The sequence below is a fragment of the Salvelinus fontinalis genome, chromosome 2, assembly GCF_029448725.1.
Source record: "Salvelinus fontinalis isolate EN_2023a chromosome 2, ASM2944872v1, whole genome shotgun sequence".
NCBI lineage: Eukaryota > Metazoa > Chordata > Actinopteri > Salmoniformes > Salmonidae > Salvelinus > Salvelinus fontinalis.
This window is the reverse complement of record NC_074666.1, coordinates 78,202,335-78,214,867: the sequence shown is the minus strand read 5'-3', so window position 1 is coordinate 78,214,867 and position 12,533 is coordinate 78,202,335. Positions and strand designations below refer to the sequence as shown.

General features: G+C 45.3%; 1 protein-coding gene across 6 annotated transcripts in view; it reads left to right on the top strand.

Annotated features, from left to right (window-relative positions):
- The window catches only part of LOC129827548 (histone deacetylase 5-like), a 107,434-nt gene that overhangs the window by 81,402 nt on the left and 13,499 nt on the right, over window positions 1-12,533 (top strand). For all 6 annotated transcript variants that reach the window (XM_055888535.1, XM_055888527.1, XM_055888500.1 and 3 more), the window contains 3 exons: window positions 10,270-10,507; window positions 10,637-10,842; window positions 11,002-11,301. In XM_055888535.1, the coding sequence (XP_055744510.1) occupies window positions 10,270-10,507; window positions 10,637-10,842; window positions 11,002-11,301 (744 nt within the window). The remainder of the gene's footprint in view (window positions 1-10,269; window positions 10,508-10,636; window positions 10,843-11,001; window positions 11,302-12,533) is intronic.

The following is a 12,533-nucleotide window of genomic DNA, read 5'->3' as shown; positions in this document are numbered from 1 at the left end:
ATGGACTACTTAATGGACTGCTGAAGTAGGGAAATATGTTCAAACAACGAGCGCTGCAGTTTTGGAAAGATTGTGTCCTGTCTATTTTCCACTTATGCTACTTTGTGAACTACTAGTCCGTTTAGAATTGGTTAGCCTAGGCTATAGCCGCCCTAAACATTTATCAGAATCATTAAGCCTAGGCCTACTCACCAAACAGATGTCATGGCTGTAATTCATCCCCATGCAGTGTTCAATGTGGAATTGTTAATCCATTTGGAAAATTCCAAAGAAAAGGCAGAATAAACAAAATTGAACGTCTGTATATGGAAAAGAAGACAGATTTTGGTTTGTAACCCGGAAAAAAATGATTTCACCTCGCCAAATTGAGCCCCGTTTTAAATGATCACTCTAAAAATGACTGTTCCAGACGTGAGATCACTTTGTACCGGAAACTTTTTTCATTTGGAAATTCTGTTTTATATCATTTAGTTATTTTACATGTTTTTTGTTGTTGTTGTTTTTACAATAAAATAGGTCTCTTGATTGTGATAAGGGTTTGGGAAAGAAGAGCATTTTGCCTGCTGAAATAACAAAACAAAGCTATGCCATTGCACAGATAGGCTTCTACAAGCAAGTGCCACTGCTGAGGTTGCTGCCTTTTTGAAGATTGTGTTCCACGATATAAATAGTTGATAGTCCGGTTTCAATAAATTAACTTTTAAATAGCAAAACAATTATTGAATGAGTTTATATATATAAATATATATATATCTCTCTCTCTCAGCAAAAAAAGAAATGTCCCTTTTTCAGGACCCTGTCTTTCAAAGATAATTTGTAAAAATCCAAATGACTTCACAGATCTTCATTGTAAAGGGTTTAAACACTGTTTCCCATGCTTGTTCAATGAACCGCAAACAAATAATGAACATCCACCTGTGGAACGGTCATTAAGACACTAACAGCTTACAGACGGTAGGCAATTAAGGTCACAGTTTTGAAAACTTAGTATACTGAAGAGGCCTTTCTACTGACTCTGAAAAACACCAAAAGAAAGATGCCCAGGGTCCCTGCTCATCTGCGTGAATGTGCCTTAGGCATGCTGCAAGGAGGCATGAAGACTGCAGATGTGGCCAGGGCAATAAATTGCAATGTCCGTACTGTGAGACACCTGAGACAGAACGACAGCTGATCGTCCTCTGTGGCAGACCACGTGGAACAACACCTGCACAGGATCGGTACATCCGAACATCACACCTGCGGGACAGGTACAGGATGGCAACAACAACTGCCCGAGTTACACCAGGAACGCACAATCCCTCCATCAGTGCTCAGACTGTCCGCAATAGGCTGAGAGAGGCTGGACTGAGTGCGTGTAGGCTTGTTGTAAGGCAGGTCCTCACCAGACATCACCGGCAACAACATTGCCTATGGGCACAACCCACTGTCGCTGGACCAGACAGGACTGTCAAAAAGTGCTCTTTTCTGATGAGTCGCGGTTTTGTCTCACCAGGGGTGATGGTCGGATTCGCGTTTATCGTCGAAGGAATGAGCGTTACACCGAGGCCTGTACTCTGGAGCGGGATCAAGGTGGAGTGTCCGTCATGGTCTGGGGCGGTGTGTCACAGCATCATCGGACTAAGCTTGTTGTCATTGCAGGAAATCTCAACGCTGTGCGTTACAGGGAAGACATCCTCCTCCCTCACGTGGTACCCTTCCTGCAGGCTGGCGATGGCGAGATGGCGTAGCAGTCGGACGTGTGTTTGTCTTGTCCCGCGTAAATAGTCCTCGTATTTTTCGTATACATTTTAATTTCACTTTCCATCTAGGAACTGAATATACATTCCTGCAACCCGCCTCACCCAATGTGGTACGGATCTGCTATTTTTTATACTTTAGAACCGTAACCCCAATCAGAAGCAAGCCAGATAACTAGCTACTAGCTAGTAGTCAGTTAGCCACTGCTGCGGTCTTCACCCTTAACTCGGACACCAGCCAGCTTCAGCTCGGGCCAATATCTGCCAGTCTGCAGGCGCGATATCAACCCAGAGCATATAGGACTGCTTTTTCTCTACCACATCACCGGATTCCTGACGCAAGCTCTGGACAATTACACCGGATCATCGCAGCTAGCTAGCTGCAACCGAGTGGCTACTACTGGCTAACACCTCTGTCCCGAAACAAGCACCAGTTAGCCTTGAGCTAGCCTCGAGCTAGGCCCATCTGCCGGCTAGCCGAAGAGGCCTACCAGCGAATTCTTGGGCTACAATACCTCTTTTGCCAATTGGACTGGACCCTTTATTGCCGACACGGAGCCCCGCCGATCCATCACGACTGGTCTGCCGACGTAATTGTCCGAGGTGGTTTCAACAGGCTTTTCCATTGCGACGTTTCCGAATACCCATCTGCTAATCATTAGCTGTCTTATCGGCTGCTATCTAAATAAGTATACCGGACAATTTTAATTTTTTTCTTGGGTCACTATATCTATTTTGCCAATTGGATCGATCCCCTCTACCACACGGAACCCCACTAATCTACCGACGGAAACGCACGAGGTGACTAAAAATTAATAAAAAATTAATAAAAAATAGACCTCCATCCTATGTTATCTTGCTACCGATAGCCAGCTACCCGGCCAGCTGTCTGGATCGCCGTGACCCCAACCAACCTCTACTCACTGGACCCTTATGATCACTCGATTAAGCATGCTTCTCCTTAATGTAAATATGCCTTGTCCATTGCTGTTCTGGTTAGTGTTTATTGGCTTATTTCACTGTAGAGCCTCTAGCCCTGCTCACTATATATCCAACCTTTCAGTTCCACCACCCACATATGCGATGACATCACCTGGTTTCAATGATGTTTCTAGAGACAATATCTCTCTCATCATCACTCATTACCTAGGTTTACCTCCACTGTATTCACATCCTACCATACCTTTGTCTGTACATTATTCCTTGAAGCTATTTTATCTCCCCCAGAAACTTCCTTTTACTCTCTGTTCTAGACGTTCTAGACGACCAATTCTCATAGCTTTTAGCCGTACCCTTATCCTACTCCTCCTCTGTTCCTCTGGTGATGTAGAGGTGAATCCAGGCCCTGCAGTACCTAGCTCCACTCCTATTCCCCAGGCGCTCTCTTTTGATGACTTCTGTAACCGTAATAGCCTTGGTTTCATGCATGTTAACATTAGAAGCCTCCTCCCTAAGTTTGTTTTGTTCACTGCTTTAGCACACTCTGCCAACCCAGATGTTTTAGCCGTGTCTGAATCCTGGTTTAGGAAGACCACCAAAAATTCTGACATTTTCATCCCTAACTACAAGATTTTCAGACAAGATAGAACGGCCAAAGGGGGCGGTGTTGCAATCTACTGCAAGGATTGCCTGCAGAGTTCTGTTTTACTATCCAGGTCTGTTCCGAAACAATTTGAACTCCTACTTTTAAAAATCCACCTCTCTAAAAACAAGTCTCTCACTGTTGCCGCCTGCTATAGACCACCCTCTGCCCCCAGCTGTGCTCTGGACACCATATGTGAACTGATTGCCCCCCCATCTATCTTCAGAGCTCGTGCTGCTAGGCGACCTAAATTGGAACATGCTTACACCCCAGCCATCCTGCAATCTAAGCTTGATGCCCTCAATCTCACACAAACTATCAATGAACCTACCAGGTACCACCCCAATTCCGTAAACACGGGTACCCTCATAGATATCATCCTAACCAACTTGCCCTCCAAATACACCTCTGCTGTTTTCAACAAAGATCTCAGCGATCACTGCCTCATTGCCTGCATCCGTAATGGGTCAGCGGTCAAACGACCTCCACTCATCACTGTCAAACGCTCCCTGAAACACTTGAGCGAGCAGGCCTTTCTAATCGACCTGGCCGAGGTATCCTGGAAGGATATTGATCTCATCCCGTCAGTAGAGGATGCCTGGATATTTTTTTTAAATGCCTTCCTCACCATCTTGAATAAGCATGCCCCATTCAAGAAATTTAGAACCAGGAACAGATATAGCCCTTGGTTCTCTCCTGACCTGACTGCCCTTAACCAACAGAAAAACATCCTATGGCGTTCTGCATTAGCATCGAACAGCCCCCGTGATATGCAACTTTTCAGGGAAGCTAGAAACCAATATACACAGGCAGTTAGAAAAGCCAAGGCTAGATTTTTCAAGCAGAAATTTGCTTCCTGCAACACAAACTCAAAAAAGTTCTGGGACACTAAAGTCCATGGAGAATAAGAACACCTCCACCCAGCTTCCAACTGCACTGAAGATAGGAAACACTGTCACCACCGACAAATCCACTATAATTGAGAATTTCAATAAGCATTTTTCTACGGCTGGCCATGCTTTCCACCTGGCTACCCCTACCCCGGTCAACAGCACTGCCCTCCCCTCTGCTACTCGCCCACGCCTTCCCCATTTCTCTTTCTCCCAAATAGTCAGCTGATGTTCTGAAAGAGCTGCAAAATCTGGAGCCTTACAAATCAGCCGGGCTAGATAATCTGGACCCTTTCTTCCTAAAACTATCTGCTGAAATTGTTGCCACCCCTATTACCAGCCTTTTCAACCTCTCTTTCGTGTCGTCTGAGATTCCCAAAGATTGGAAAGCAGCTGCGGTTATCCCCCTCTTCAAAGGGGGGGACACTCTTGACCCAAACAGCTACAGACCTATATCTATCCTACCCTGCCTTTCTAAGGTCTTCGAAAGCCAAGTCAACAAACAGATTACCGACCATTTCGAATCCCACCATACCTTCTCCGCTATGCAATCTGGTTTCAGAGATGGTCATGGGTGCACCTCAGCCACGCTCAAGGTCATAAACGATATCTTAACCGCTATCGATAGGAAACAGTACTGTGCAGCCATATTCATTGACCTGGCCAAGGCTTTTGACTCTGTCAATCTCCTCATCGGCAGACTCGACAGCCTTGGTTTCTCTAATGATTGCCTCGCCTGGTTCACCAACTACTACTCTGATCGAGTTCAGTGTGTCAAATCGGAGGGTCTGTTGTCCGGACCTCTGGCAGTCTCTATGGGGGTGCCACAGGGTTCAATTCTTGGACTGACTCTCTTCTCTGTATACATCAATGATGTCGCTCTTGCTGCTGGTGAGTCTCTGATCCACCTCTACGCAGACGACACTATTCTGTATACTGCTGGCCCTTCTTTTGACACTGTGTTAACAACCCTCCAGGCGAGCTTCAATGCCATACAACTCTCCTTCCGGGGCCTCCAATTGCTCTTAAATACAAGTAAAACTAAATGCATGCTCTTCAACCGATCGCTGCCTGCACCTGCCCGCCTGTCCAACATCACTACTCTGGACGGCTCTGACTTAGAATATGTGGACAACTATAAATACCTAGGTGTCTGGTTAGACTGTAAACTCTCCTTCCAGACTCACATCAAACATCTACAATCAAAAGTTAAATCTAGAATTGGCTTCCTATTCCGCAACAAAGCATCCTTCACTCATGCTGCCAAACATACCCTTGTAAAACTGACCATCCTACCAATCCTCGACTTCGGTGATGTCATTTACAAAATAGCCTGCAAAACCCTACTTAATAAATTGGATGCAGTCTATCACAGTGCCATCCGTTTTGTCACCAAAGCCCCATATACTACCCACCACTGCGACCTGTACACTCTCGTTGGCTGGCCCTCGCTTCATACTCGTCGCCAAACCCACTGGCTCCAGGTCATCTACAAAACCCTGCTAGGTAAAGTCCCCCCTTATCTCAGCTCGCTGGTCACCATAGCAGCACCTACCTGTAGCACGCGCTCCAGCAGGTATATCTCTCTGATCACCCCCAAAACCAATTCTTCCTTTGGCCGCCTCTCCTTCCAGTTCTCTGCTGCCAATGACTGGAACGAACTACAAAAATCTCTGAAACTGGAAACACTTATCTCCCTCACTAGCTTTAAGCACCAGCTGTCAGAGCAGCTCATAGATTACTGCACCTGTACATAGCCCATCTATAATTTAGCCCAAACAACTACCTCTTTCCCTACTGTATTTATTTATTTTGTTCCTTTGCACCCCATTATTTCTATCTCTACTTTGCACCTTCTTCCACTGCAAACCAACCATTCCAGTGTTTTTTTTTTACTTGCTATATTGTATTTACTTCGCCACCATGGCCTTTTTTATATTTTTATTTATATATATATTATTTGCCTTCACCTCCCTTATCTCACCTCACTTGCTCACATTGTATATAGACTTATTTTTCACTATTATTGACTGTATGTTTGCTCTACTCCATGTGTAACTCTGTGTTGTTGTATGTGTCGAACTGCTTTGCTTTATCTTGGCCAGGTCGCAATTGTAAATGAGAACGTGTTCTCAATTTGCCTACCTGGTTAAATAAAGGTGAAATAAATAAAATAAAGGCTCATCCTGACATGACCCTCCAGCATGACAATGCCACCAGCCGTACTGCTCGTTCTGTGTGTGATTTCCTGCAAGACAGGAATGTCAGTGTTCTGCCATGGCCAGCGAAGAGCCCTGATCTCAATCCCATTGAGCATGTCTGGGACCTGTTGGATCAGAGGGTGAGGTCTTGGGGCACTCCCCCCAGAAATGTCCGGGAACTTGCAAGTGCCTTGGTGGAAGATTGGGGTAACATCTCACAGTAAGAACTGGCAAATCTGGAGCAGTCCAAGAGGAGGAGATGCAGTGCAGTACATAATGCAGCTGGTGGCCACACCGCACATACTGACTTACTTTTGATTTTGACCCCCCCATTTGTTCAGGGACACATTATTGAATTTATGTTAGTCACATGTCTGTGGAACTTGTGTTTATGTCTCAGTTGTTGAGTCTTATGTTCATACAAATATTTACACATGTAAAGGTTTCTGAAAATAAACGCAGTTGACAGTGAGAGCACGTTTCTTTTTTTGCCTAGTGTGTGTGAGGCAATTTAGCAATTAAGATTTGTTATTTGTAATGGTTATAATAAATTCCCCATAGCTGCTGTTATGTTCTAATTAAACAGTAAAAAACTCACGTACAACTATGACAAGCTCAAACCAAGGTTATATATATATATATATATATATATATATATATATATATATATACATTGCTCAAAAAAATAAAGGGAACACTAAAATAACACATCCTAGATCTGAATGAATGAAATATTCTTATTAAATACTTTTTTCTTTACATAGTTGAATGTGCTGACAACAAAATCACACAAAAATTATCAATGGAAATAAAATGTATCAACCCATGGAGGTCTGGATTTGAAGTCACACTCAAAATTAAAGTGGAAAACCACACTACAGGCTGATCCAACTTTGATGTAATGTCCTTAAAACAAGTCAAAATGAGGCTCAGTAGTGTGTGTGGCCTCCACGTGCCTGTATGACCTCCCTACAATGCCTGGGCATGCTCCTGATGAGGTGGCGGATGGTCTCCTGAGGGATCTCCTCCCAGACCTGGACTAAAGCATCCCCCAACTCCTGGACAGTCTGTGGTGCAACGTGGCGTTGGTGGATGGAGCGAGACATGATGTCCCAGATGTGCTCAATTGGATTCAGGTCTGGGGAACGGGCGGGCCAGTCCATAGCATCAATGCCTTCCTCTTGCAGGAACTGCTGACACACTCCAGCCACATGAGGTCTAGCATTGTCTTGCATTAGGAGGAACCCAGGGCCAACCGCACCAGCATATGGTCTCACAAGGGGTCTGAGGATCTCATCTCGGTACCTAATGGCAGTCAGGCTACCTCTGGCGAGCACATGGAGGGCTGTGCGGCCCCCCCAAAGAAATGCCACCCCACACCATGACTGACCCACCGCCAAACCGGTCATGCTGGAGGATGTTGCAGGCAGCAGAACGTTCTCCACGGCGTCTCCAGACTCTGTCACGTCTGTCACATGTGCTCGTGCTCAGTGTGAACCTGCTTTCATCTGTGAAGAGCACAGGGCGCCAGTGGCGAATTTGCCAATCTTGGTGTTCTCTGGCAAATGCCAAACGTCCTGCACGGTGTTGGGCTGTAAGCACAACCCCCACCTGTGGACGTCGGGCCCTCATACCACCCTCATGGAGTCTGTTTCTGACCGTTTGAACAGACACATGCACATTTGTGGCCTGCTGGAGGTCATTTTGCAGGGCTCTGGCAGTGCTCCTCCTGCTCCTCCTTGCACCAAGGCGGAGGTAGCGGTCCTGCTGCTGGGTTGTTGCCCTCCTACAGCCTCCTCCACGTCTCCTGATGTACTGGCCTGTCTCCTGGTAGCGCCTCCATGCTCTGGACACTACGCTGACAGACACAGCAAACCTTCTTGCCACAGCTCGCATTGATGTGCCATCCTGGATGAGCTGCACTACCTGAGCCACTTGCGTGGGTTGTAGACTCAGTCTCATGCTACCACTAGAGTGAAAGCACCGCCAGCATTCAAAAGTGACCAAAACATCAGCCAGGAAGCATAGGAACTGAGAAGTGGTTTGTGGTCACCACCTGCAGAACCACTCCTTTATTGGGGGTGTCTTGCTAATTGCCTATCATTTCCACCTGTTGTCTATTTCATTTGCACAACAGCATGTGAAATGTATTGTCAATCAGTGTTGCTTCCTAAGTGGACAGTTTGATTTCACAGAAGTGTGATTGACTTGGAGTTACATTGTGTTGTTTAAGTGTTCCCTTTATTTTTTTGAGCAGTGTATATACCCCAATTTAGGTGAATTCTCCTCCTTCCCTCTAAACATTACATATTTATTGCTAGTCAGGAAGTTAAGTGATGTGGTTAATAAACTGTTCCTTCTCCCTTACGGTGACCTGACCTGACCTCGACCCCCATTCCTCACTAATCCACAGCTCTCCACCCTTATCAGTGACCGCAACCATGTGATTGCCTTTCCTTAACTCAATATATTCCAAGCCCCTGGCTCATATTCAACCTTAGTTGACTCCACCACTACATTCCTCGTACAGATAACCAACTTCTCTCAGCTACGGATCCCTTTTACGGGATCACTTTCCTACACAACCGCTAGAATTGCAGGGCGCAGAATGCAAAAATATTCCTAAAAATATTTATAATCAAGCAATCACAAGTGAAATATACCAAAACACAGCTTAGCTTGTTGGTAATCCACCTATCGTGTCAGATTTTGAAAATATACTTTACAGCGAAAGAAATCCAAGCTTTTGTGAGTGTAGCTTTCAATGCTACAACAAGCTAGCCTTTTGTTAGCTTGGTCACGAAAGTCAGAAAAGTAATGAAATTAATCGCTTACCTTTGATAATCTTCGGATGTTTCCACTCACGAGACTCCCAGTTACACAACAAATGTTATTTTTGTTCGATAAATATGGCTTTTATCACCAAAAAACGCCATTTGGGTTGCGCATTATGCTCAGAAAATCAAAGCCGTGTTCCGTTCGACAAATTCCAAAAAGTATCCGTAATGGTCGTAGAAACATGTCAAATGTTTTTTATAATCAATCCTCAGGTTAACAAACAATCAATAATATTTCAACCAGACCATTACCTATTCAATAAGAGACAAACGGAAAATGGGGAGCTCCTCTCACGCACGCAGAAACTATTAGGAGGACACTTAACTAGTTTTGAAAACACTTGTTCATTTTTCAAAATAAAAGTCTGAAACTGTCTAAAGCCTGGCCACAGCCTGAGGAAGCCATTGGAAAAGGAATCTGGTTGATACCCCTTTAAATGGAGGATAGGCGGGCCAGGAAACAGATTTTTTTTTTTTTTTAATCACTTCCTGGTTACATTTTCTCAGGTTTTCGCATAAAGAATAAGTATTGTTATACTCAGACAATATTTTGACAGTTTTGGAAACTTTTGAGTGTTTTCTATCCTAATCTGTAAATTATATGCATATTCTACGATCTGGGCCAGAGAAAACGTGCCCAACGTAAACGGACATTATTTTCCCCCACAAAAAAAGAAATCTGACCCCTAGCGCTAAGAGGTTAACTTCTGGTGTAACAACCAGACTGTGGCCCTTCTGCTTTCCATAAGATACTTGATGATTAACAATATTTCAAGTTTAGAAGTCAGAACCTGTCACTGTTGGCATAAAGGTAAATGTGCACAAATGTTTTTCCCAGTGCGGGCCTTGTGTTCTAAAAATAGCTTCTTTAAAAAAATTTTTTTTAAGTACTCCTAAAAAAACTGCCTGAACCTGCTCCATCCCACTAAGTTGAGGTCAAATAGAAACCAGCACACTCCCCTGAACCAGAGTTGTCCTCTGATGTAGACATTCTGACTTAGCTAAACCCCCTTCCATCCTCAGGCCAATCAGAAGCTGTTGCAGGAGGCGGAGAGGCAGGCCATCCAGACCATGCGTCAGGGTGGGGCTCTGACGGGCAAGTTTGTCAGCACCTCGTCCCTGCCGGCGTCATGCCTGCCACCTGGTATGCAACACGACTTAGACTCCACCCAGGCCCCCAACAGCCACAGCAGTCACTCCTCCCTACTGCAGCACGTCCTCCTGCTGGAGCAGGCCCGCCAGCAGAGTGCCCTCCTCTCAGGTACATCTACCAACATGTATTTATACTCTTATATCCCTGCCAGCAGAGCGTCCTACTTGCAGGTAAATATAGATACAAATACATACGGCCTCTTCTGAAATGCGTCTCTCTGACTCCTCCTCCCTCCAGTCCCCATGTATGGTCAGTCGCCATTGGTGACGGGGGAGCGGGTGTCCAACAGTATGCGCACGGTGAATAAGCTACCGCGCCACCGGCCCCTGAGCCGCACACAGTCTGCGCCCCTCCCCCAGAGCCCCCAGGCCCTGCAGCAGCTCGTCATGCAGCAGCAGCACCAGCACTTCCTGGAGAAGCAGAAGCAGTACCAGCTCAACAAGGTAGGGGGCGCCACAAGGAACACTACCACAATATTAGAGGTTATGGTTGTGTTTGCAGGTTAAAAAAAGTATTGTATGCCTTTGCCTGGACTGGACTGGGGGGTGTAGTATACTGTACAGCAGCAGTGTCTAACTCTCCCTATCTGTCAACCACACCAGATTCTGTCAAAAGGGGTGGAGCTTCCTCGCCAACCGCCCACCCACCCCGAGGAGACAGAGGAGGAGCTCACAGAGACACAGGAGATGCAGGAGGGGGCGGAGTCTGAGCATCTGGGGGAGGGGCGTCCTCAGGAGCAGAGGCTCCAGAAGGAAGAGTCGGGGGGGACGTCGCCCCCCTCGGAACGCCTGCTGACCCCCCTGAAGGGCGAGAGCACAGAGAGCGACCTGGAGGAAGAGGATGATGAAGACGAGGCCATCGAGCTGAGGGAGTGTGATGAGGACGGCGTACCTTACGGCCAAGTAAATACTGAATTTAAGACATTTTGCATTTAATTTTACTTTGATAGAGAAAAACTAAATGTTTTACCCTGCAAGTTTAACACTAAGATGACTTTCTGTAAGAAAATCAGAGAGCCAATTAGAGGTGCAAATAGTTTATTTATAAACCATGAGTTTTGTCTTTCCTTGTATTATGATTAATTCTACTGGAATCAAATCAAAGTGTATTGGTGTTATAGCGGGTGCAGCGACATGCTTGTTACTTGCTCCTAACAGTGCAGTAAAAATATTCTGACCCCATTCGTTGTTGAACTTCCCACATCTGTTCCAGTGACGTCTGTCTGTGATGACTAAACCTAGTGACTTGATTCGTCATTGTACATATTATAATGGGCCATTTATGACTTAATAGCAAGAAACTGTCTAGAATGACCAATCACTCCAGGGAGGGGTGTAGATTGCAGAAATTACCTACCAAAAGATCAGTAGCAAAGGCTATGCAGTTGAAAAGGTAGGAACGTCATCATTAGCGATGTGGCTACATAGATTGGCGTTCACACCCAGTTCGAGTGGTGGGTTCAGTTTTGCGGGGGCCTGGTGATTTAGAAAAGGGTATCTCCTCTCGGAAGGCAGAGCTGTGCGAGGCATCATCATCATAGCTCCCTACAGAAGAACGAGAGCCTTAATTCCCACCCACTTGTGAGTCATCCATTGCACTTAGCAGGAAATAAAGGAACAAGCTCTCGAGAATGAATCGCCTGCAGTTCTTTCACAAATTACCAAGAGGATAAGCGTCTCCAGTTAAAAGTTGATAAACAAAAGTTGCGAAAGGGCAAGTGGACGATTAAAAAAAAAATATATATATATATATAAATTAATTACTACAGGTAATTAAGATAGATTGAATTTGGGTTTAGCTGTCATTGGCCGAGACAGAGAGCTGCTCTACTCAGTAGTTGACATGCATTTGGATCCTCATCAGCACCTCATACTCTTGAGAACCTAAACATTACAAAATAATACAGTAAACGGCCACAGTTGGCTATGTTGCTGTTGGTTGTCATATTTGGCTCTAAATTATGGTCATTGACAGCAATTAATACGTAACGTTAAAAATAGGGGGAAAAATGGACATGTTTTGTGGTCACGTTCCTCTAAGAAATGCTGTTTGTGCGTTGGAGGGAGGAAGAACCAATGCAGTGAGGGAGATCATAAAATAAACCGCTCTCCTACTCCCACACACCATTGAGAAA